At 39.7% G+C, this 27,358-nt stretch overlaps 1 protein-coding gene across 3 annotated transcripts in view; it reads left to right on the plus strand.

Moving 5' to 3' along the window:
* Window positions 1-27,358, plus strand: part of LOC143028145 (cytoplasmic aconitate hydratase-like) — a 74,481-nt gene that overhangs the window by 11,792 nt on the left and 35,331 nt on the right. For 2 of the 3 annotated variants that reach the window (XM_076189825.1, XM_076189826.1), the window contains exons 3-6: window positions 1,797-1,861; window positions 9,711-9,812; window positions 10,318-10,463; window positions 25,174-26,010. In XM_076189825.1, the coding sequence (XP_076045940.1) occupies window positions 1,797-1,861; window positions 9,711-9,812; window positions 10,318-10,463; window positions 25,174-26,010 (1,150 nt within the window). The remainder of the gene's footprint in view (window positions 1-1,796; window positions 1,862-9,710; window positions 9,813-10,317; window positions 10,464-25,173; window positions 26,011-27,358) is intronic. The other variant, XM_076189827.1, reaches the window with a different exon arrangement.

The raw sequence follows: 27,358 nt of genomic DNA on the forward strand, positions 1-27,358 counted from the left end.
TGGCAGCCAAGGTCTCAGGGAGGTTGGAAAAAGGCTGGATTGCCGAACAATCAATGAACTGCTAGTACTCCTTGAATTGTGAAAAGAGGTTGATCTCAGGGCCAGAAGAGGGTCCCAAGTATGAGGCAAAAGCCTTTTCAACTAGAAGTTCGTGCACGTGGTGATGGCAGGCGAACGAGAATAGGGGCTGCTCCATCTTTTCCTGCAGTAAGGTGCAGGCTCCGTTGACATTGCCAGTGTTTGCACTGATGGTGTCAAAGCACATCCCTATGACATGATCACTGATTCCCCAGTCTTCCAGACACTCAAAGACAGCTGTGGTGGTAGCCTCGCCTGTCCCAGCACACAGCTTTGGAACAACCAAGATTTTCTCCACACCTTTACTGATTGGCCCAAGATCTGTCATCTTGAGAGGTAATTTTACCATCCCAGTGGATGGTGAGAGGAGTCTGCGGACTGAATGCCTCCTTGATTTCTTTCGCCAACGATGCCCAGTACTTGGCTCTTGCCTTTCGGATGGACTCCAGGTTGAGGACGAGTTCCTGGGGATCATGGCCCAAGCTACTTGCCGTTGTGGCCACGATTCGAAGAGTCTGACGGCTGCTGACCCCTGTCCGATCCAGTGTGCCGACTAGATCAGGGGATGACCGTTTGGTCCCCTGCATTCTTGCTTGCTTGGGGAGTGAGGCTCCTTCGTCACCAGATGAGGAGGTCGAGGAGAGACAGACTGGACTGGAGGACACGGATGAGGAGGACTCCAATTCCAGTCTCCTCTGCCATCGGTGACTGTTCGCGTCCACCACGTGCAGCAGTTCTCTCTTGTTGACGGACCCCAGGTTCCAACTTCTTGTCATGCCCCGCCATGGAACCCTGTCTCCCCTTCTCCCGCTGCGCCATGAGGAAGTCCTTGTCCTCCTTGATGGTCATCAGGGCAAGCACATCAGCATGGGTGATGTCCAGAAGGTCCGGGAGACTTTCTTCAAACGCCTTCTGCTTTTCCTGGGGTTCGACTCCTGTATTCCGCTTGCTCTTCTCCAGAATTTTTTACTCTTCAAAGAGGGAAATGATCTTTCTCCTGATGCTCGTTTCTGCCATCACCGTAATCTGGGCTCGGAGCTAGAAGTCCAAAACTTCCTTGGCCACCTCTGCAGTGCTGTCAGGAATGGTTTTCTTTTAATCCTTGTAGCCATGACCAGTGGGACGAGATAGAAATCTTTGAAGTCATTCCGCCACCACTAAATATTAATCAATCCTCCTTAAACTTTGCACATAATAGTGTCACAACACAATGCAGAATTCCACTGAAGTAGGTGAAAAAATCACAACTTTCAAATATTGCCTTAGATGGCTATTGGCACCCTAATGAGTCTCCTGCAAAAGGGATATGAGAAGGGAAACAGATTGATTGATAGATTGTACTTGTAAACATGTGTAGTCGTAGGCTAATGTATTTCCCCCATAGAATTGAAATTTATATTTTAGTCGAATAGTTTATGTAATGACAAATGAGACTGAAGATGGAGTAAGTAAACAAGGATTAATGCGAGAGTTTTAATGCTTCAGTGTTTCAATTCACAGCTTTGTGATCAAGACCCTGTGGGCCAAAATGTTGAAGCATTAAAATTCTCCCATTAGTCTACTTCCTCCATCTTCAGTCTGCATTTTAGTGTTTAAGTTCATAATGGGTGCAGTGTTTGTTTAAAAGAGCCAATTTGCTCTGGAATGAAATGATAAGCAATATATATTTTGTTCTCATTTCAGAAATAGATTATTGATGTAAAACTTGTTATTTTCAGACCGTCTTCCATTCAGCATACGTGTACTGCTTGAATCAGCCATACGCAATTGTGATAACTTTCAAGTGAGTTTTTTCTTCTTCCCTCTTTCTCTTGTATGAAATGATATTCTAATTTTTCATGTCACTGCTGACTGGAAGAGCAGTGTCTCTTTCAACCCCCACATAGAGGTGTGACCCTAATATATATCTCTCTCTCTCTCTCTCTCTCTCTCTCTTTTTTTTTTTCTTTTTTTTTCTGGCCTTTTTTTCTTCACATAAGGTCAGTATTCTGGTGCCTGCCCTCTCACAACTCCTAACCAGTGACATTGAAGCTGATCCAGGCCCTTTCACAAGCCTTACATTCACTATCTATATACCAAGGTCTTTTTCCCCCCTTTTAAAGGAGGTAGCCAAGTCAGAAGGCATGCACCGACTCCCATGCACCACTCTTACCTCCCTCTCATCTTAGTTCCTCATGGAGAAAATAGAAAAGACAGGGAGAAGTCCTTTAGGGCTGTGTCAAAATATTCTCCACTCCCTACCCCACCTCCTCCCTTACATCAAAGTATCATCTACATGCAGCCACTCTCCACTCACCCCTATCTCCTGCATTCAGGGTGAAAGAGAACAAGAGATACAGCAGTAAATTTATATTTTATGATGTGAGTATTGTGATGCATCATTGAATCATTGTACATCAGGCAACTAATGCTGCACATGAGAATTCAACTCATATTGAAGAGGTTAAGGCTTACTTCCAAACTCTCAGCCATCCTCTCCCCTTGTACATCTCATCACCTTACTATCTTAATTTTCTCATATTGCATGCCTTCTCAAACTCCATCACTAACTGCCTTAATCCCCAATTTGACCATGCCACAAGTGCAGCATAGTTAGCAAACAACAACTGATTCACCTTCCTCTTCTCTCCATTTTCTTTAACCTCTCCAATCCCCTGCCCATTACCCTTGCATTTACCTCATCTCCCACACCATCCATGTACACATTGAACAACAATGGCAATATGACACAGTCCCACCTTTTCCTCAAACCACTTGTTCTCTCCATTTCCAATTCCAACACAGGCTCTACTATTTTCATAAGAACTCTTGACTGCCCTTAACAGCTTTCCCCTAAGCCCATATATCTGCAGTGCCTTCCTGTTTACCCTGTCATAAACCTTTTCCAAATCCATAAAGGTCCCAAAAAGACATCCTTACCTTTTGCCAAAACTTCTCACAAATCTCCCTTACTGCATAATCCTCACAACCCCAAACTTTCCAAACCCCATACTGTTCCTTACCAATTATTCCCTCTGTTCCTTTTCTAATCCTCTTACTTAAAACTCTCTCATAAGCCTTCCCAACTGCACCCAACAAACTGATCCCTATAAAACTACTATAATCACATTTGTCCTCTTTCCTTTGTAAAGCGGAACTACAGAGGCACTCCTCCAGTCCTCTGGTATTCTTCCCTCTCTTAGATACACATTAAACAACCTCACTAGCCAGTCCACAATTGCTGTACCTCCCTTCTTGAGACACTCCACACGACACCCATCTAATCCAGGTGCCTTACCTGCTCACATCATTTTGAAAACTCCTTGTACCACATATTTTCTTGTATCTCCTCAATTTTCCTCACACATCACTGTCATTTTCTTAGTACCTCCTACTCCTACCACCAATCTCTCCCTATCCTCCTCCACATTTAACAGCTCTGAAATACCCTACCCATCTCCCCCTTACTATTTCTTCCATTAACAACTGTTCATTTGCTTCTAATGCCTTTTTTTTTTCCCTGCTTAACTCTCCTTCCTTTCTTAACCTCTTCAATACAAGTCAAATTCTCGCAGGCAGCAACAGCTGCCTGATTTACGGTGATTCATCTCAATACTCACATTATACATACATATACCAAAGGCTTTTTCCCCCTTACAAGGGAGGTAGCCAAAAAACAAAGGCATAGAAACCACTCCGACCCATTCCATCCCCTACATACTTCACTCCCCTCTACCCTCCCTCTTATCTTGTCACCTCCTGGATGACGGGTCATCCCTGCATTTTGTCCACTGCCCTGGGTCAGAAGCAGTGCCACAAGACACAGCACATCCACAGCGAGGCTGCTTCATTAAATCGGTGACCCCCCATCTCCGTCCCCTATGCAGCAAAGGAGAAGACGGGGAGAAATCCCTTCAGGCTGTGTCAATTTATTTCTCATACCTACTCCCTCACCCCCCATTCCCCACCCACTCCCACTCATGCATCACAGCATCATCCATACACAACCCTTCTCCATTCACACCGATCTTCTGTCCTTCCCAAACAGACACACTCCTCTTTCCCAATGCCCCTTTTACCCCATCCATCCATCTCATCTTAGGTCGACCCCTCATGTTCACTCTTTCCACCTCTGCCTTCCACACCTCTTTTACTAGTCTTTCTTCACTCATTCTTTCCATGTGTCCAAACCATCCCAATACTCTTTCATCAACCCTATCTCCCAACTCCCTTTCCACCCCTGTTCTCCTCCTTACCTCCTCATTTCTCACTCTATCCAGCCTAGTAACCCCTATCATACTTCTCAGACACCTCATCTCAAACACATTCAAACTCCTCCTCTCTTCCTCTCTTATGTTCCATGTTTCTGCACCATACAGTGCTGTCAGCACAATCACTCCTTCATACAATCTCCTCTTAGTAGTCATTCCCAAATGTCTATTTCTCATTACACTTTTTAATCCTCCATTGCATTTAATCTCTTCTCTCAATCCACATTCTACCTCCATCCCCACTCCTCCCTTCCCTGCCACACTCGCACCCAAGTACCCAAAACTATCCACTTCCTCCAGTCTCTCTCCCTTAATACTCGCTTCCAGTCTGCTGCTGTTCTTTCCCCTTGTGCATCTCATCACCTTATCTTTTACCACATTTATCTTCAACTTCCTTCTTTTGCACACCTACCCAAGCTCTGTCACTAACTTCCTCAATCCCTCCTCTGATCCTGCTACAAGCGCAGTGTCATCAGCAAACAACTGGCTTATCTCCCATTTGTCTCTATTTTCATTAACCATCTCCAAACCCTGTCCCATTACCCATGTGTTTACCTCTTGCACCACCCCATCCACATATAAATTGAACAGCCAAGGCAACATAACACATCCCTGGGGAAGTCCCACCTTTACCTCAAACCACTCACTGTCTCCATATATGATTCTAACACAGGCTCTATTACTCTTGTAAAAACTCTTGACTGTTCTTAACAGCTTTCCTCCTATCCCATATATCCGCAATACCTCCCACAGTGCCTTCCTGTCTACCTTGTCATAAGCCTTTTCCTATTCTATAGAGGCCCAAAAAACATCCTTACCTTTTCCTAAAGCTTCTTCACATATGTCTTACCACAAAAATCTGATCTACACAACCCTTACTTGTCCTTAACCCACACCGTTCCTCACCAATTACTCCCTCTGTTCCTCTCCCAATCCTCTCAATCAAAACCCTCTCATAAGCCTTCCCAACTACACTTAACAACTGATCCCTGTGAAACTACTGCACTCACACTTGGCCCGTTTTCCCATGTAAAGTGGAGCTATACAGGCACTCTACCCTCTCTCCAACAAACATTAAATAACCTCACCAGCCAATCCACCATCACTGTACCTCTGTTTTTAGACATTCTGTACGACACCCATCCAACCCAGGTGCCTTACCTGCTCTCATCATCTTAGCATTTGCCTTCACCTCATCTTTCCTTATTTCTCCTCCATTTTTCTCACTCATCGCGGTCATTTTCTTATCACTTCCCACTGCAACTACTTCGCTCTCCCCATCCTCCTTCACATTTAGCAACTCCCTAAAATACTCTGCCCATCTTCCTCCTACTGCTGTCTGTTCCATTATCATCTCTCTACACCTTTCCACCTTTCTTCTCTACATGATTCACCTCCTCTTCGTCTCATAATTTCTTTCCAAAACATCTTTTTATTACTTTCAAAATTTTCTGTCATATTCTTACCCCATTTCACATCTGTTCTCCTCATTGCCTCCTCTATCTTATGTTTTACTTTCCTTTTCTTTGTACCTCTCATATGATTCCCTTATCCTATTTTGTAACCAATCTGTGAAAGGTCGCTTCTCTTCTGCAATCTTCTTTGCTTCCTCATACCACCACTCACTACCCTTTCTTCTATTTCCTCCTGCCCTCCTTGTTCCATACACCATCTTTGCACACCATGTGACTCCCTCATTGAACCATCCCCATTTCTCCTCCACTTCTAGTTCTACTCTAACCTTCATTTCCTCCCACTCCTCTCTCAGCTTCTTGTACTGTTTCTCCTTTTCTTTCTCATTTAAGCATTTTACTTTTAAGCACCTCCCTACCTTCTATCCTTTTCCTCTTCTCCATCTATCCTCCACTCTCAACTTACCTTCCACCAAAAAATTACCTCACATTCCCCCACTCTCTCCTTAGAACATGTACATCCTTAACTCTTCCTACTATTTTATTGGTTACCACTGTATAGTTCATTAATGCCCTTTCTACCACCCTTCCGTCCATGACTCTCCCATGTGTACTTATGCTTGACTTTCTTCCTAAACATTGTACAGTCAAACCTCGGTTTTCGAACATAATCCGTTCGAGAAGGCTGTTCGAAAAGCGATTTGTTCGAAAACCGAAACAATTGTTCCCATTATAATCAATGTAAATAATTTTAATCCGTTCCAACTTTTTCTATTTTTTTTTTACTATTTTACACCATAAACTGCACTGTATACTGTTTACCATAAATAAGTGTATCCCACTTCTTTTCTTAAACTTTTCAAACCACCCTCTGCTTGCTTTAAAATCAAACCCTTCCGGAATAATGCTAGGATCTTTTTTTTTATCAAATCTTCATACAATTGTCTTGCTTTGGCACAAATTGCATCTTCACTAAGAGTATCACCTGCTAACTGTTTCTCATTTACGAAAATCAGCAAAAGTTTCTCCACTTCCTCCAATACCTGTGGCCTTTGTTTGCTAAAAACACTTTATCCTTTAGCCACATCACTTGCTTTAACCTGGTCTTTATTTTTTAGGATGGTGCTTATCGTCGATTTCGCCATCCCAAACTCCTTAGCCAACGCAGACACACGAACGCCAGATTCATATTTCGCTATTAATTCTTTTTTAAATTCAATAGTTTTGCGCACTACTTTCCTCTTTTCTTCACCACTTGAACTTGCTTTCTTTGGACCCATGATTAGGGGCTAATACACGATGCAAAGATGAAAAAAAGTCAGATTTACGTAAATAAGAACGAACACGTCTGCTCGGAATGAACTTTGATCGCAAATGCGCTACGGAGGAAGCGTCCTTAGCGTTCGAGTTCTCTCGGCTCGCGAGTGAGCCGCGTTCGGGTACGCTCGGCTTCTTTCGGTTTGTTCGAGAGCCGAAATTTGGTCGAGTTCTGAGACGTAAAATTCTCGAACTTTTTGGTCGAAAACCGATTTGGTCGAGAACAGAAGCGTTCGATAACCGAGGTTTGACTGTATTTGCTATCATCAGTTCTCTTTCTAGACATATCTTCACCATAAACACTCCACAACGATTTTTTCCAGGAACTCCACAATTCCCAACCACTCCATCTATTGGTTCATTTCCTACCCTAGTATTAAGATCTTCCAATACCTCTACATTGACATTTCTCTCTAAACCCTCTATGCACTCGTTTAAATCTATCCAAAAAGCTTCCCTTTCCTCTACACTCTTCTCACCACCAGGCCCATATCCACTTACAAAAACCCATATCTCTCTTCCCAGTTTCATCTTCATCCACATTAACCTTGAAGAAACCTCCTTCCACTCCACCATATGTTTACCTATATCTTCACTTACTAGTATAGCCACCCCTTCTTTCCCTCATCCTCTCTTCACTCCTGAGAACCTCCCAGCTATGCTCTCAAACTTAAACTCCCTCCCTTTCAATTTAGTTTCACTCAATGCCAACTCATTCATCTTTCTTCTCAGAAACATACTGCCTATCTCTTCTATTTTACTCTCATCTGTACCACATTCACACACATTAAAAGAATCAAACCTTAGAGTTCTGGTTGGAAAACTACTCCCAAACCCTCTTATACCTTTGCTTTTTTTAGGAATGTCCCCTTTGGAGCTACAGGGAGAAGGATGCCTTGTCCTATCCCTGTCCCATTTTTGTCACCTTGTACGACTCAAAGTAAGAACACTTGGTGACAGTATTCTTTCCTCCACCACAGGGTTCAGCAAAATAAGAAAATGAATATTCAGAGAAGTGGTACAAGACAGTAACAAGAGTTGGGGGGGACAGCACAACGGAGGGATAGTCACAGTATAGTAAAGTATCATCATTTCTCTATGCATAGAGATTTCCTCTGCCACAGAGAAAATGATGTGTGACTCTGGTCCATAGGGGTGCCCCAAATAGACCCAAAAGTATCAGCTGCATGCTACTGAGCAATAACATACAGCCAATACCCCAGCTACAACTACAAAATAAATATAATCAAGATGCCTATGTAGGCATCATCATATGGAAGAGGTTAATTTTCCTCCAAAACATCTTTTTATAACTTAAAAAAAATTCTGTCATACTCCTCCCCTGTTTTAAATATCTCATTTTTGCTTCCTCTATCTTATGTTTTTCTTTGTACCTCTCAAATGTTTCTCTAGTCCTACTTTGCAACCAGTCCTTGAATGCTCACTTTCTTTCATCTACCATCTCCTTCACTTCATCATACTACTCACTACCCTTCCTTCTATTCCTTCCCATCCTCCTTGTTCCACATACTATCTTAGCATACCTTGTCACACCCCCATTCCTCTTCCACTCCTACCTCTACTCTAGCCTTCACTACCTCCCACACTTCTCTCAGCTTCTTGAATTCCTGCTCCTTTTTACAAAGGATTACAAAGGCGGAGCATGCCGATAGGAGACCTTTTGGTCCATATCTAAGTCGGATGCAAAAAAAATAATAATAATAAATGAATAAATAAAAACTATAATAATGTAAATAACAAATATCAAATAAACTTAAAATGTTTACTCTAAACACCTCTCTACCTTCCAAAAAAAAAATTATCTAATGTTCCCCCCAGTCTCTTCCTAAAGAACATGGACATCCAGAATTCTTTCTTCAGTAACATTCATAAGACCCATAAGTTACTTGCATACTTATGTGCAGTGTGTGTAACTCATGGTTCTATTTGAAGTGCATTATGTCCACAAACATAAATCAGCACACAGGGAATTGGATCTGCAGGCACCACAACCACACACTGTGTAGTTCATGTGGACACCTCTTTTCAACTATTGCCACCCTCACCCCCTCTGCATGCTACTCATCACAACCTTTTTATGTTCTTCCACTCAAACACTTTATCCCACACACCAGTTGTGCACAATTGAAAACCTCCTTATTTAAACAAATAAATTTCTTTCCACTTCCTCTCCCACTTTTTCACTTCATCCTAAATATTCTTCAGAGTTGCTATTCATAGTATCTCCTTTCTTCAGTCTGGCTGTTTGCTTTCAGCTGTACTTCCCATCCTTCTCTATTTCTCCACTTTTCGTAAGACCAGTGATAGGTAAGTGGTTGGGAAGGACATTGTAGAGAACTTTTTTTGTCCCTTTGTCTTCACAACTGATGAGTATTGTCAACTCCATCTAGATAGAACTTTGTATGTATGTACTGTTCAGAATAACATATTTATGATGTGACACAAGGCCATATTTATGAACTACTTCTGAGGCTCTCCCTCCAATTAACAATAACTCAGAAAGCAAAGTGGTCAGGCATGGCAGGAAAAAAAAATCCTCAATTCCCTTAATCCATTTATATGTGCTCGAACAACTTTATCTCTTGATATTAAATATGACTACATTTCTTCCATTTTTATTGCCATTTAACAGGTGAAGGAGAGTGATGTGGAGAAAATTTTGGATTGGGAGAAGAACCAAAATGATACCCAAGGGGTGGAGGTTCCCTTCAAGCCATCAAGGGTCATCCTGCAGGTAATTTGTACATTTTGTTACATGGGATGAGAGATGCATTTCTTTATGTAATTGTTTTGCAGGATAGAGGTTATTCATGTACCATATCACTTGATGTTATTGACTTAGACTTTTATTGTATATTTGTATTCTAGTTAGGTTACTAAGGGACAAACGATGGGTACCTACATGTGGTGGATCTCCTAGATGGACAGTGAAGCTATCCATTTAGCAGAACCACCACATGTAGACCATGGTCAAAATCCATCAGTCCATTTTTTTTTTTTTTTTACTCTCCACTGTTTCACACAGGGAGAGCTGACAACTGGCAACTGCTCCCCTTCTACCAGATTGCCAGTCATAGAAACACTTTCACATTAAAACAACTCAGCCAAGAGTCCAGAGTTTCTTGGGCTTGAGGTCTGTTGCCAGCCACTGTGGAGCTGTGGATTTTCCATGTTGTGAAACTCTAGACTACAGTTACTAATGTAATGTTCCTTTGACTAAATTTTATTTTGGTGGTCAGGATTTCACAGGTGTTCCTGCAGTGGTTGACTTTGCTGCTATGCGTGATGCCGTCAAGTCCCTTGATGGAGACCCAGAAAAAATCAACCCAATATGCCCTTCTGACCTTGTCATTGATCATTCAGTTCAAGTTGACTTCTCGCGCACGTAAGTACACAGTAACAGTGATTTGGTTTGTGGTAGTGCCTTACATAATGAGCAAGAGATAGGCAGTAGTAATAAGGAGTGGAGAGTTGCCTTTCTTAGAAATGTAAAATGAAGTTTATCATTGATACAAATTGAATAGTGATAAAATCCAAAATTGGAAGGCACAAGGTTAATATATTTGAATGAAGAGGGAATAGAGCAAGTAAAGTTTTAGATATCAGGGAACAAAATACACAAAAATGTAAAAAAAAAAAAAAATCATAATGGCAAAATTGGCCATAGACTTAGGGAAAGGGAAAAGATAGGTGCTTTGGGAACAGTGAGGAAATGTAATGGATGTCAATATAAGCAATATTAAGCAATGGTTGTGCCAGCTGCTATGTTTGGGAGTGAAACCTTGGCCAAGGAATGTAGGAGAAAATCACATGAAGGGAGTGGAAATGAGATGCTTGGGGAGCCATATGCAGGCATATGAGTTATGGCATTTAAAAATTATAAGAGTTCTTAAGGGGGGTCGGACCATTTTTGACCAATTTTGTATTTGTTTATTTTTTAATGTGTCTAGAAATGTTTTAAAAAGTATAAGGAATACATTTCAAGTAACCAAAGTTTTAAATATATCATTTGGTTGTGACAGTAGGTCATCAAAGGCATATAAGTGGACCAGGAGAGGATGTTAAAATGACCCTTGTTAATCCTGCATTAAGGCTAATTTTAGCAAGAATCCCTCTATTCCCCCCACTGGAGACATTTTGCGATCCTTGAACAGTGGTATATAACAAGACAGAAGGAGAGAAAGAAGTAGTGCCTGTCTAATCTACAAATGTTTAGTACATCACTCTGATCCCCTCCGTATACTTTGACGTGCCATAACTCAATAAAAAAAAATTACAGTGATTTTTTTTAATACAAAGCTAGTTTTATTCACTTAAAAATTTGTGATTAGTTCATTCCATGGTCTTTAACTCTATGAAAGTAGATTTTAATTACCTCCATTATGTGAATAATAAAATATATATATATATAGATATATATCCAAAATGTCTGTTGGATGCAGCAAACATGTTAAGCAACATGCATTGGAATAAAATTAGGACCATACCAATGGGATATGACATGACAATGATGATGACATTGTATAATATGATCATTCTGACTACTGGAAGAGAAAGACAACCTAAAATGAAATATATCTATGAAATATCAACATGTAACTCAGAGTCAATCTATCTACCAAAGGCTTTTTCTCCATTTAAGGAAGGTAGCCAAGTCAAAATTCATGTACCCACTCATCTGCCAACCTTTCCTTCCTGTCTTCTTAGCTTCTTGTGGATGAAGGGTCATCCCTGTCTCCCACCCACTGCTCTGGGTCAAAAGCAGTGCTGCAAGACACAGTGCATACACAGCAAGGCTGCTTCACGTAATTAGTCCCCCCCCCCCTCTCTCTCTCTCTCTCTCTCTCTCTCTCTCTCTCTCTCTCTCTCTCTCTCTCTCTCCCTCCCTCCCTCCCCCCCCCTCATGCAGAAAATTGAGAAGACTGATCCCTTTAGGCTGCATCAAAATATCATTCACACATAACCACTCCCTACTCATATACACAGCCTTTCTCCAGTCACCCCAATTTCCTACCTTCTCTCTTCCTTGCTCATGCGCTGAATGGCCTATGAGCTCCGGCGCTTGGCCTTCAAGCTAAAAATTTCATAAATCAATCTTCCTTGCTCAAGAGACATTACCCTCTTGCTGAAAATCCCTTTCACCCCATTCATCCAATCATCTTTGGTCATCCCCTCAAGTTCACTCCATTCCATACTTCTTTTACTAATATTTCTTCACTTGTTCTTTCCATATGTCCAAACCATCCCAATTCTCTCGCATCAGGCCTGTCTACCTCCTTTTCCACCCCACTCTCTTACTCATCTCCTTGCAGTAGCTTATCTTTTTTGGCAAATGAAAAAGTCTGATCTCTTAGAAAACAAAGTATAAATGGGAAAGGGAAGGTAGAATAAGCCAACCTGATGTAGTTTGGTCATGTTATGAGGATGGATAATAATAATAATAGTAATAATAATAATAATAGGTGTATTGAAATAACAGTAATACACTGACAATAATACAATACAGTAATTATATGAGTGATTGCCTAGTCTAAGTTTTATAATGAGTTTATTGTGCAAACAATGGATGGAATAGCACTGTTCTTGTATCGGTCAGTCCTCAGTGTTCTGATGGGTTGGATCTTGTTGGAATGTCGGGTGGCGTGGCAGGCAAGTGGGAGGAAGTGACGGTGACGTGGGTGGAACATTAGGTCTTGTCCAAACTTCCTCAGTGCCTCACTGTGCTTGTCTGACACCCTTGGTAGGCTGAGGGTGGACAATTCTAGTTGTACAGTAGTTGCCCAGTGGGATCCTTTGGAGCAACTCATGGTTTCCTGTAGACAAAATTTGGGCGACTGAATTTTCCACCTCTGGAATAAATATCCACTAATGCAGTGGGTTTATTTGGGATCCAGAAAGCCCCTAGGGGTAACAGAATCTTATAAGGACCATCTTAGTGTACAATTAGGAACCATTCTTTACAAAATGTAGGTATAGATATGTATTTTTTTTATTACTGGAAAAACACAATCTACACTAAATGAACCATGGACATGAAATATGTGAGCGAGCTGAACTGTGAGCACATTAAGCTTTTGTAGTAAATTTGAATTGCTGTATTGCTGTACATTTACTTCTATTTGTTTGTTGATCATTATTTCCTTAAATGCACAAAGATGAAATTGATTATGAACCATTTGTGTATGAGGATGAGCTACACTGAGGCTCTAATATTCAATTTTCTCCCTTTGGAATGCCATGGACATGAAATATGCGAGTGAGCTGAACTGTGAGCACAATAAGCTTCTGTAATAAATTTGAATTGCTGTATTGCTGTGCATTTACTTCTATTTGTTTGTTGATCATTATCTCCTTAAATGCACAAAGATGAAATTGATTACGAACCATTCGTGTATGAGGATGAGCTATATAAGCAAGATACATTGGGGCTCCAATATTCAGTTTTCTCCCCTGGGAGTGCCGTTATAATTTTCTATCCTTTCAAGAAATTCCCAACCATTTCATAAATTTCCTTAACCACTCCAGGAAAAACTTGTACAGCTAGAATATATATATATATATATAATCAAGACGCCGATGCTGGCATCCTCATGCACCCTCTCACACCTCATGACGCCTACATAGGTGTTGTTGTATTGATGTGGTTAACTTCACTTGTAATATGCAACATGAGGGTCCCATTTCTTCTTTTCCATTTATCAAATAAAGTTTCTATATAACTTAATTTTTTCTGTCACCTTTGTTAGGTTATTCCAGAAGTTGATGTATCAAAGAAAGCTGTGTTTCTTTATTTTCTTGAGGTACTAAGTCTTTTAATTATGTTCCTGTAACCTCATTACTGTACCATCCATCTTCCATATGAAATTTGTTTACTCTTTACATTGATCTAAACACAATTGTCACCTCTCTTACTTTCTTCTAATGAGGGTATATTTAGGTTTTTATCTATATAACAAGGACCTCTTCCCTGTTATAAGAGAGGTAGTCAGCCAAGGCATGCACCCACTCCCATCCACCACCCATTTTTTTCTCTCTCATCTTAGCTTCTCATGGATGAAGGGTTGTCCATGTCTCCTGCCCACTGCTTAGGACAGAAGCAATGCAACAAGACACTGTACATCCACAGCAGGACCATTTCATTTTCACAGCTACCCTTCCACCTTGTCCCCTTGTATGAAAAGTAGAGAAGATGAGGAGAAATCTCTTTGGGATGCATCAATATTTTTATATTTTGAAACAGGTTTATCTATTATTTTCTAATATGGTCTTCTACTAGGCTGGAGCCTGGTTGATTGCAGTTCTTTGTATTGTCAAACTTAGCTAGTAGACAATGCAGAGTAACCCATAATAATCGAGTTTGAGACTTGAAAGATTGTTCAGTGGAGTTCCCCAAAAATAATGTTCTTACCTGCACTATTCATCCTCTTTATAAGTGATCTCCCTACACCAGATCATAACACCAAAGCACTCAACTATGTAGATGATGTGATGGTAATAACCCAACATGGCAACTACCAATAATTGTTGAGAACATCCAAACTTGCTTAGAGAAACTAGAGTGTAGGCCACCTCTTCAGAAATCAACAGTAATATTGCTCACTCCAGACAATCATGATTCAGAGAACCATTTGATAGTAGAAGTGAATGGCCAAACACTTCATTCAATTGGAAATTAACCCAAATATCCAGGGCCCCAGGAGAAATAAGGAAGGATGAAGTGAAGGCAGTTGTTAAGATGATGAAAGCAGGTAAGGCACCTGGTCTGGATGGGTGCCATGCAGAATGTCTAAAAAAAGGAGATACAGTGATGGTGGACTGGCTGGTGAGGTTATTTAACCTCTTCACTCCGGGACACATCCGTGCGATGTTGCGTCATAATAATCGCATTATAAAAAATAAAGTCACTGCTCAATCACTCATTCTCTTTCACCCGTGAATTTTGATAACCATAGAAAATATGATGAAGCCAGTTTAGAGAGAATGAGGGTCATGCAGGTATGACTGCAATAAATATAATCAAAACGCTGACGTCGCAATCATCGCGTACCCACTTGCTCCTCATGACGCCTACGTAGGCGTCACCGTATGGAAGTGGTTAATGTTTGCTGGAGAGAGGGTAGAGTGCCGGAGGACTGGAGGAGTGCCTGTATTGTTCCACTTTACAAGGGAAAAGGGGACAAGTGTGAATGTAGTAGTTTCAGAGGGATTAGCTTGTTAAGTGTAGTTGGGAAGGCTTATGGGAGGATCTTGATTGAGAGGATTAGGAGAGGAACAGGGCAAGTAATTGGTGAGAAACTGTGGATTTAGGGCGGGTAGAGGTGTAGATCAGATTTTTGTGGTAAGACAGATATGTGAGAAAGCTATAGGAAAGGGGAAGGATGTTTTTTTGGGCCTTTATGGACCTGGAAAAGGCTTACGACAGGGTAGACAGAAAGGCACTGGGAGGTTTTGCGGATATACGGGATAGGAGGAAAGCTTCTAGGAGCTGTCAAGAGTTTTTATGAGAGTAGTAGAGCTTGTGTCAGGATTAGAAATGGAGAGTGTGTGTGGTTCGAGGTAAAGGTGGGACTTGGTCAAGGATGCGTTATGTCGCCCTGGCTGTTCAACTTATACATGGATGGGGTAGTGCGAGAGGTAAATGCAAGGGTAGTGGGTCAGGGATTGGAGATGGTTAAAGAAAATGGAGAAAAGTGGGAGGTGAGCCAGCTGTTGTTTGCAGACGACACTGCGCTTGTGGCAGGATCGGAGGAGGGATTGAGGAAGTTGGTGACAGAGTTTGGGAGAGTGTGTGATAGAAGAAAGCTGAAGATAAATATAGGTAAATGTGGCAGTAGTCTGGAAGTGAGCATTAAGGGAGAGCGACGGGAGGAAGTGGATAGTTCTAGATACTTGGGTGCAAATGTGGCAGGAAAAGGTGGAGTGTGAAGGTGGAGGTAGAATGTAGATTGAGAGAAGCGAGTAAATGCCTTGGTGGATTAAAAAGTGTAATGAGGAATAGACATTTGGGAATGGATGCTAAGAGGAGACTATATGAAGGAGTGATTGTGCCAACAGCACTGTATGGGGCAGAAACATGGAACATAAGAGAGGAAGAGAGGAGTAGTTTGAATGTGTTTGAGATGAGGTGTCTGAGAAGTATGATGGGGGTTACTAGGCTAGATAGAGTGAGAAATGAGGAGGAGAACAGGGGTGGAAAGGGGGTTGGGAGATAGGGTTGATGAAAGAGTATTAGGATGGTTTGGACACATGGAAAGAATGAGTGAAGAAAGACTAGTAAAAGAGGTATGGAAGGCAGATGTGGGGGGAGTGAACATGAAGGGACGTCCTAGGATGGATGGATGGGGTGAAGGGGGCTTTGGGGAAGTGGGGAATGTCTGTTGAGGAAGGACGGGAAAGGACAGAAGACAGGTGAATGGAGAATGGTTGTATATGGATGATGTTGTGATGCATGAGGTGGAATGGGCGGGGGGTTGGGGGGTGAGGTAGTATGTGTTAGCAATTTTTGACGCAGCCCAAAGGGATTTCTCCCCGTCTTCTCCTTTATGCATGGGGGGACGGAGAGGGGGGGGGTCACCGATTTAATGAAGTGGCCTTGCTGTGGATGTGCTGTGTCTTGCGATACTGCTTCTGACCCAGGGCAGTAGGCAATGGGCAGGGATGACCCGTCATCTGGGAGGTGCAAAGATGAGAGGGTGGAGGGGTGTGGAGTGTATTCAGGGATGGAATGGGTGGGAGTGATTTTATGCCTTTTCCTTTTTGGCTACCTCCCTTGTAAGGGGGAAAAAGCTTTGGTATATGTATGTATATATATATATATATATATATATATATATATATATATATATATATATATATATATATATATATATATATATATATATATATTTATATTTTTTTTTTTTTTTTTTTTTTTTTTTTTTTTCTCCCACACCAAAGACCTGACAGTAAAAATTGTTAAGAATATAGATTACTTGGATCAGAAGCAAGTGTGGGCTTTGGTCAGCAGAAGGGGACCATCACAATCTACAAACTGTAGTTAAGAATTTCACTCAATTATGTTTCCACATTATGGTTCCCAACAGTCCTTGGGCCTTCCCAGACTGTTGTCTTTGTTGTATTGGTGTAAGACTGTTTCTTTGTCAATGGTAGGAAGTAGCAGGAGGGGAGCAGTAATCAGTACTTCATGTACAGAAAGGTGTAAGAAGTATAGTTGAAGTGTATAGAGATTGTGGACCCAGTCTGGAGACTGTCATCCCCTAAGGATTGCACACTCTGCTCGAGATGAGGGGTTACTGGGTTTTGAACATGTGCAACTCTGACATCCATCTTGGAAGACAAGGAGGAGGTGCCTATCATTGGTCCATATGGCTCCCAGCACTTGAGAAAACAAACATAGATACCCTATAAACTACACTAAACAAATCATTAATAATAATAATATCATTCTAGGTATCTATATACTAAGGGATTCTTTCCCCTTTTAAGGAAGGTAGGCAGGCAGTCAAAGCAAGCACAGAGCCCTACCCATTCCACTCCCATTGTTTCCTTCTCATCTTAGTTCCTCATAGATGAAGGGTCATCCCTGTCTCTTGCTCACTGCCTGGGTCAGGAGCATTGCAGCAAGATGCAGTACATCCACAGGATGCACCAAAAACCACCCCAGTGAAATTACATCTGCATGTAGACTTAAAGATTCAGGTCACCATATAGAACTAGAGTACTAGCACATAATAGGCCTGGCTACAGAAAAAACTGCCCCAGCTGCAACAATAATACAAAGGACATTGACCACCTCATTTGACACTGCAGATAATAGCACTCTTTCTTCTGTGAGTGATTTATGAGTTAATCTAGTTGCTTTAGTTGGTTACCTGAAAGACACCGATCCGCATAAGAGGTCTGGGGTATTGGGTTGATTGATCAACATACAGAAACCAAATCCTACCTGTAGAACACCACATGAAAATGATAGGTACACATTTTATGAAAGAGCCCTTGACATTACATCACATAAGCACAATCAACTGAAAAAACAGCAGATTACTTACTACTCACATATCTACAACTTGTCACCAGCATCACACAAAACATCCATAAAAAAAATTCACTCGTATCACAAAACAAACACTTGAAGACTGACCAAACTTCTTCAGACATTAGCCTCACAGAGAAGTCCCTCCAAATAGAAGCAAGAACCACACTTGCTTGACTACATTCATGTCATCCAGCACTAAAACAGTACCAACAGGGAATAGGCATGGTTACAGAAACAAATTGTCCCCAGATACAATCATCACACAGAAAATTTCATTTTACACTGCTCCAACCTAACCATCCCCAGACAACAGCACAATATTTCTTCCTTGAGTGACTTTGGGGCCAATCCATTGGCTAAGGGATTTAGTGTGTTTGTTTGTGTGTGTGTGTATGTATTCACCTAGTTGTATTTTACGGGAAGGGGAGCTATGCTCGTGGTGTCCCCGTCTCCATATCTCATTTTATCTAGACGATTTTTAAATTCGTGTATTGTTTTTGCACACACGACATTTTCATCTAACTTATTCCAAATGTCTATTATCCTGTGGGGAAAGCTGTTCTTTTTCAGGTCCCTTCTATAATTGTCTTTTGATTTTCTTTCCATGTCCTCTTGTATCTCTACCATCCCATTTTATTAGATCAATAATTTCCATGCCTTTCATGATTCTATAAATAGTTATCAAGTCTCCTCTCTCTTCTTTGCTCCAATGTCTGTTGCTCAAGTTTTGCCAGCCTCTTCTCATATGATAGTTCTGAGAGCATTGGTGCCAATTTCGTAATTGCTCTTTGTATTCTTTCAATTTTTGTTATAATTTTTTTTTTTTTGTATTTGGTGCCCGTGTCGTCGCTGCATACTCCAATTTTGGTCTTATCAAAGTGACTAGTATTTTCTTCACCATTTCTTCATCCAGGTATGTAAATGCCACTTTGATTGTTCTTGTTAAATTATAAGTTTCTTAATTTTTTTTTTTTTTTTTTTTTTGTTTTTTTTAGGGGACATAATATTCATAATAATGACTCCCAGGTCCTTTTCCTTTTCCACTTTTTTTCCCCCAGTTTATATGATCCCACTATTCTTTTTTTGCTTCCAAATTCCATTATACTACTCTTCTTAATATTGAATTCCATCTCCCACTTCCTACTCCATTTCCATACTTTATTGAGATCTGCAGTGACTCACAATCTTCTTCAGTATTTACTTTTTTCAACAGTTTTGCATCATCTGCAAAGAAGCTCATATAACTTTCAATTCCTTTATTCATATCATTAATATATATAGCAATCATTATTGGGGCCAAAACTTTTCCTTGTGGAACTCCACTAATCATTTCATCCCCATTAGAATGTTTGTCTCTTATCACCACTCATTTTTCTTTCATGCAAGAAGTCTTCCATCCACTTCAGTAGTTTGCCCTGTATTCCTCCTGCACTTTCTAATTTCTCTCGCAATTTCTTATGTGGCACCTTATCATAAGCTTTTTTTCAGGTCTAGAAATGCACAATCAGCCCATCCATCTCTTTCTTGAATTATATCTATTAGTCATGAATAGAAACACATCAAGTTTGTAACATATGATCTTCCTTGTCTAAATCCAAATTGCCTTGGATTTAGTACTTTTTTTTTCCCAAAATGTTTTACCCTTCTAATTTTGATCATTCTTTCACAATTTTTAGCTACTGTACTTGTAAGAGAGACTGGTCTATAATTAGTAGGGTCTTCCTTGTTTCCCCCTTTATGTATTGGTACTATATTTGCTCTTTTCCAATCTTCTGGAACTTTTCCTTCTTTCAATGAACTGCTTATTAGACTATGTATTTTGTCTATTAGTTCATTCCTGCTTTCTCTCAAAATCCAGTTTGCCATTTCATCTGGACCATGCAATTTTCTAACATCAAGATTACTCAAGTGATTCATTATTTCTTTCCTTGTTACTTCTATCTCTTTCATAGGGGGGACTTTCTCCTCCCACTTGACATCTCTAAGTTGTATGTTCTCCCTTGTAAACACTGATTTAAAATGCTTGTTCATAATTTCTGCCATTTCTGTTTCCTCTGTGTATTCAGTTCCTCCTTGTTGGAGTTTCACTAATTCTTGTTTGTCTTTCAGTTTGTTGTTTACAAATCTGTAAAATAGTTTTGGTTGATCTTTACATTTTTCTATGACATCCTTTTCGTATTTTCTCTTTTCTTCTCTGCGCACTTGTACATATTGGTTTCTATAACCAGTATATATTTTCCATTTTTCGGGTCTTTTGTCTTTCCTCCATTTTATCCAAGCTTTATCCCTTTTGTCTTTTAACTCACTACATCTTTTGTTGTACCAACATTTTACATATATCTTTTTAACATACTTTTCTGCTCCTTATAAATTTTTGTCAAAATTTCCCATTTCTCTTCTACTGTTGTTTCCTCCTTGTGTATCCTTTCTTAGTCTTTTTTTTTGGCATATTCTCTCATCTTATCAAAATTTGTTTTTCCAAACATCAATCTTCCCTTTCTATATATATATATATATATATATATTTTTTTTTTTTTTTTTTTTTTTTTTTTTTTTCCCAATGTATTTTTTCTTCATTTAGTTCCAGTTCAACAAATATGTGATCACTTTTAGTGGTGTCTTATCTTCAATCTTGTCCACTATTTCAGGTTCTTATGTGATCCTTAGGTCCAGTCTCAGTGGCTCTTCCTCATTTCTATACCTAGTATTCTCTTGTATCCATTGTGTCATTGTATGTTCTATAATCATATCAAGTAGAACATTTCCCCATAGGTTTTCTCCACCCTTCACTATCATCTCTTCCCAGCAGATTTCTTTACAATTAAAGTCACCCATTATAACTATTCTTCCTCCATCTTCCATTATCTTATTTAGTATTATCTTTTTGTCTTCTAACATATTTTTTGTCTCTCTTCCCACAAAGCCATTTTAGGAGGCACATAATTTACCACAAACTTCCTGCTCTCCTTGTCCCTGGCCTCTATTTCCATCATAATCACCTCCACTCTGTTCTTTCCATATGTAACATTCCTCACATTTATATCCTTCTTAGTGAGGAACATAACTCCACCTTGTTTTACTTCTCTGTTTCTAATCCAATAATTATATGCACCATGTCCAACACTGGACCTTTCAATTTTGTCTCTACAATTCCCATTATGTCCGGTTCTTTTTTCTTCAGGTAGTCATTCAGTTCATTCAATCCTGTTATCAAGCCATCTATATTTGTGAAAGACACTTTTAATTTTCTATTACCTCCATTTTGTTTTTCTCTTACTATAAACCATTGTCTCACTTTCATATCCACTACTCTCCAATAATTTTTTTCTTTTTCTGACTCTGCTCAGTTCTTGTTTTTTCTTTAGCTTTGATTCTTTTTGTTTTCTCTTCCTCTTTTTCCTCTTTATTCACCTGTCTTTTTATCCATACCTGTTTATACCAATCACTTTTGCTAGTTTCCTTGTTTTTGCTAAGACATTCTCTGCTGTCGTTTGTGACCTGAATTTAACCTTAATTGGTCTGGTCTTGTCTATACTGTATTTCCCAAGCCTATAAATTTCTTCATTTTCTTTCTCTTGTTCACCATGAAATATTTTTAATACCTTGTTTACTTTTTCTTTCTCTTGTACTCTTGTAGTCCTATTTGGATTATGCTTACCTCCATCCTGTTTTCTGTTTCCATTCTGTTTTTCTTTACTATGAACCATTGTCTCACTTTGATATCCACTACTCGCCAATAAAATCTTTTTCTGACTGTTCTCGTTTTTTCCTTAGCTTTGATTCTTTTTGTTTGCTCTTCCTCTCTTTCCTCTTTATTCACCTGTCTTTTTATCCATACCTGTTTATACTGATCATTTTTGCTAGTTTCCCTGTTTTTTATAAGACATTCTCTGCTGTCGTTTGTGACCTGAATTTAACCTTAGTTGGTCTGGTCTTGTCTGTACTGTATTTCCCTAGCCTATAGATTTCTTCAATTTCTTTCTCTTGTTCACCATGAAATATTTTTAATACCTCGTTTACTTTTTCTCCTGTACTCTCGTAGTCCTATTTGGATTATACTTCTCTTCCATTCCTAATATATACAATTCTTTTTATTTGCTAAGTCTCTTACTATATTCTCCTCTCTCATCACTTTAATAACTGTCTACTGAGTGTGTTCCTTCATCTGTTGTTTCACTATATCTCTAAATTCAATTTTGTTATCCTCCTAAACTTTTTTCCAACCAATTACCTCTTTTGCTATGGACTTATTTTCTTTATTATTCCTCTTTAATTCCTCATTCTCACCCTTCACTTCTCTTAATTGTCTTTTTAATTCTTCTATTTCTTTACTTAGGTTTTCATTCTCCTTTAGTTCTTTCAATTTATCAACTCAGTGTGTAATTATTGCAAGTTGGCTAAACCTAACCTCCCATGATTCGTTCATTTTTGTTAGTTTTTCTTCTAGACTTGCTAATCAGGGGAGGTTGTCTTCTCCCTCATTAAATCCATAGAAATATTTTTCTGCATTTTCCATTGAGCTGCTATTATCTATATTCCTACTTTTAATTCCCTTGTTTGACATCAGCTGTGTTGTCTGCACATTGTTGTTGACACCCCTTCTGGCGTTTGAGGCATGTTCATCCCATTCTTTTTTTTTTTAACCTACCCACTACACGAGTTTTCCCCTTCCCTACTAATACAACACAGGTATTTCCTCATCACTGAAATATACACATACATATACCGTATTTTCCGGCGAATAGTGCGCGACTTTTTTCCGTTGGGAGGGCCTAAATATGGTGGGTGCGCGTTATCCGGTGGTGCGCATTATCTACGGCCTACGATAAAAATTCTGCGGCTGTGTGTGTAATTTTTTTCACAACGTGACGATGTTGGCCGTCACAAAGTCGGGACGGCACACTTCTCCGTGACGTTCCGTGAGAACAAGAAGAACAGCCATGGTGACATGAAAGAATACACCAGCATGGGCTACCGTATATAAATATTTGGTATAGGTAGGTATTTATCGAATCTTATTTTTCATGTTTAAATAGGCCTAAACACCATGAAACATGATCAATATTCATGATATTTGCCCATGTTCACAGCATCCTAGTTTGAATTTTTATGTTGGCTTTGTTGCTTCACTTTAGGTATGGTACAAATTCCGTTGCGGTCATTCATAAACTCATGTCAAACACCTGACTACAACACCCTCTTTCGGGAGTTATATTAACTAAATGTCACCTCGATGAGAGACTGTCCTATTTCACCACTGTCATTGCAGGTTCAAAGCTAAAACGAAACAGCCTGTAGTTTGTTTCAGTATTAAATAAAAAGTTGTAAAGATGAATTATTTCCTCAAGATATAAAATGAACATTTTTTGTAAAAATCCTGAAATTTTTTGTATATTTTACTTTCAATAAACTTTTTTTAGATCATATTTCCTACAAACTATTTAAACTACAAAGTAATAAGGGACCAACGCACAACATGAGTCATATACTGTACCAGTACATGTAGTTCCGACTTTTTCTTAGTTGTGTCCTGATTGATGCCTAAACTGACAATTTAGTGACAAATCAACAGATTTCCCAGCGGTGGCTCTAGCCAATGAAAAATACTTCTGTATGTAACCTCGTTCACATGATATAAATACCGATGTAAAACTGTGTTATAGACAAATGCGATCGGGCATGCGGGTTATACGTCGGTGCACGCTATCTATGTACTGAGATAACGAAGTGCATGGGTGTGCATTATAACCCGATGCGCATTTTAAGCCGGAAAATACGGTATATATACATACATGCATGCACATATATACATATATTTATCCAGTCATCCATTACCTGCAAAGTGAGGTTGCTCAGTCATATAAAGAACTCGGTGGAATTTTAATGTACCATATATTTCCGTGTATAAGACGACCTTTGTATAAGATGAGGTACAAAATTAGAGCAAATTTTTATGAATTTATCTCATATCGGTAGTATAAGACGACTGCTAAATTACAAAAGCATCAGTGTATCAAACCTACCGTACAAAAATAATTGTTTTGATTACGTTTATCAGCTGTTTTTTCCGCTTTTTCTCTTTTCTTTCTCATTACTTAACTGTATCCTTATACCAGATAAATTACTTACTGTATCCTTATAAATTCAAAATAAATTAAATAACAAAGCAAATCATGTATCATGATTTTCTGAGAACACACGTCAACTAATTAACAAAAATGATTTGTTTACGTTCCTGGTTCGACGTAGCTCACTCCTCCGCACACAATGTTTTATGTTATTTTCAGTCTTAAGAATTACTGAAAAGTTAGCGAAAGAAAAAGGTTGCTATGAACGCAACCAGTGCTCGATGTTTACATTTTTTTCAGCTGTGTTAAATGTGTTTACATAGAGTAGTTAAAAGTACCGTAATTTCATTAATATAGAATTATTCCTCGAATTTATTAACAATTGCCATTTACTATAAAGATATGCCAATGATATATAAGGTAAATATGGTTTAATTACCTTTATTACCAGTTCTTATAATAATGTGAATAATTTCCTGTGTATCGGTGGTTATCGACAGGCTAGCCTACCAAGTCATCTCACGTAGAATTCAAGGTCTGATTTTTATAATGGTAGTATAAGACGAACCCCAATTTTAAGGGGTGAGTTTTTGGATTTTAGGGTCGTCTTATATGTGGAAATATATGGTAGTTGTGGTGTAAAGATATAAAGAATTTATATTACAGCACATTAAAGGAAGTAGAAATAGTATAACATTTGGTGACAATCTCTAACTTTATTATTACTGTAGTGATTGTTAAGCCAGAGTGTCTTGTTTGAATTTTTATGTGGAGTGGAAGAACTTTATGTACCATTTTTATGTCAAGATGTGGATGTAGACAGGCCTGCAGGGGTTGGTGCATAAGGTTTTGGTGTCTGGCAGGAATATACAGTGTGCCATGTAGTATAGCTTGCCATAGTGATGCTTTGGTTCCTGACCTGCTTTTAAGTAGACTGCATTGGGAAACTGCAATGACACCAACCCCTGACTGGGTTTTTCTTCCTTCCACAGTAGGAAAGATGATCCCAATCCTGGAGGAGGGAAGACCAAGTATGATCAGTGTTCAGACTGCGCCCTCAACCCTCAGGACAAAGTTGGGGCCAGAGGGTACAATGGTCACTACTACCCGCGTGGCAGATGTCCAAAGAGAATACCACGTAGACCCCCTCAGTCCCCGGGATCAACACCTCCCAGTAGAGTACCATCTCCATCAGTTGTGAGCTCAAACTCTACCTACCCTGTGCCCAGCATCCCAGCACCTGCTGGTCCCACATACCAAGCACCGCCTCCCTCAGCATATCAGCCACCACTACCACAACAGCAAGTTATGTACCTGGTATCCCCTCAGCCCCAAGTGCCTCAAGGCAGCCTACCAGCTGTAGTACCTAATTATTATGTACCATCTGCCTGTGGTGTTCCATATGTTACTGTTGACCCAATGGGCATACCGTCCATGATGACAACCATAGAAACTCAGTATAGCACTTCAGCTGTACAATATACTTCACCAGTTTATGTAAGAAGTCCATATGTGATAAGTACTGGTACCCCAAACCAAGTGATAAGTAGTAGACCAACCACACAGGAGAGTGTCAGACCTTGTTCATCAGTGGACATGGAGGACTTAGCACTCCGCCCTCACTGGGGTAACAAGACGAAAACCAAAACGGAAAAGAGAAGCCCAGTAGATCGTGAGCAGAAAAAGTCTGCAGTGCAGAATGAAGACAGTGTAAAGAGTGAAACTCCTGCTTTGCGAGTGTCTGTGTCAACATTCCCTTCTCCACAAGATGTTCCTGGTATTCCTATCCAAGATGAAGTGTGTCCATTCCACCTGGAAGAATCAACTTGGTCAGCAAATTTGTTGTTTTGTCATTTCTTCAATTGTGCTTTTCACCCCCCAGTTTAAGAGCTGCTTAATTTTGAAGAGCGATTTATATTTACACATTACATCCTTCATGAAATTGTGTTCTTATAGGTATACAGTATCTGTGTACTGTACTTGATTAGTTGTAAATACAGTTGTTCCTTTGTACGTGGATGGGGTGGCAAGGGAGGTAAATATGAGGATCCTAGGTAGGGGGATGGAGTTGATGAGTGAGCGGAGAAAAGTTGGATGTTAGTCAATTATTGTTTGTGGATAGACTGAAGCAGTTAGTATTAGAGTTTGGGAAGGGTATGTGAAAGGAGAAAGCTGAAAGTAAACATGGGCAAAAGAAAGGTGATGGTAGAAATGGGTTGAAATTTCAAAGATGGGAGGCTGGAGAAGTGGAGAACTTAAAGTACTCCATTTGAAGTTACATGTTGCAGGAGATTGAAATGAATTACAAAGTAAGGGAAGTAAATATCTTGGGGAAATGAAAAATGTTGTGAGAAATTGGTATCTGGTGATGAAAGATAATGAAAATTGTAGGAGTAATTGTGTATGAAGTAGAGATTTAAAATTTGAAGGAGACAAAAAAGATGAACCATGTCCTTGGTTTAACTTGGCCAGAGATTGAACTGCTGCATCTTGCCTTCTGTTGCAAGTAGCTCACCTGACCAGCGAGCATCCAGCCAAATCAATCAAGAAGTATGCTGGATTATAGGGGTGGATAGAATGAAAACTAAAGTGACATGAAGAGCTGGGAGATGAAGGTGATCAAAGAATGCTGAAATGGTCAGGGCACATGGGAAGAATGGGGGAAGATAAACAAGTGTGGTAAACAAAAGTAGGTGGAAGGAACCAAGACAGAGAGTGAGGTGGATGGATTGGGTGAAGGGGTTATTGATCAAGGGTGAGTGCAAATCAATAGTGGTTACAAACGGATGAGGAAATGATGCACACTGAAGTGGCACTCTTACAATGTGCTCTATGGCATGAAGCAGTGTTTGTTGTCTTGTGGTATTGCCCAGGAAGTAGATCAAATAATATACTCATGAATGTGAAAATGGGAGGAACAGTGACTGTTCTTTGTAGGGATGTATGGTTTGACTGCCACCCCCTTGTTAGGAGAAAAAGGCTTTTTGGTATATGTATAGATACAACTTGGGAAATATACTAGACACATGTAGGAATTAAATGTACTGGTAGCATTGTTTTTAAGAACAATTTCATAAAGGATGCAATGTGCAAGTTTGAATGTGCATACATTTGCTTTGTGTACATACAGGGTTGTACAATGATTATATCTGATCATTTATAACCCATTACTTTCAA

This window comes from Oratosquilla oratoria, chromosome 9, assembly GCF_046742065.1.
Source record: "Oratosquilla oratoria isolate Oo_2021 chromosome 9, ASM4674206v1, whole genome shotgun sequence".
Lineage (NCBI taxonomy): Eukaryota > Metazoa > Arthropoda > Malacostraca > Stomatopoda > Squillidae > Oratosquilla > Oratosquilla oratoria.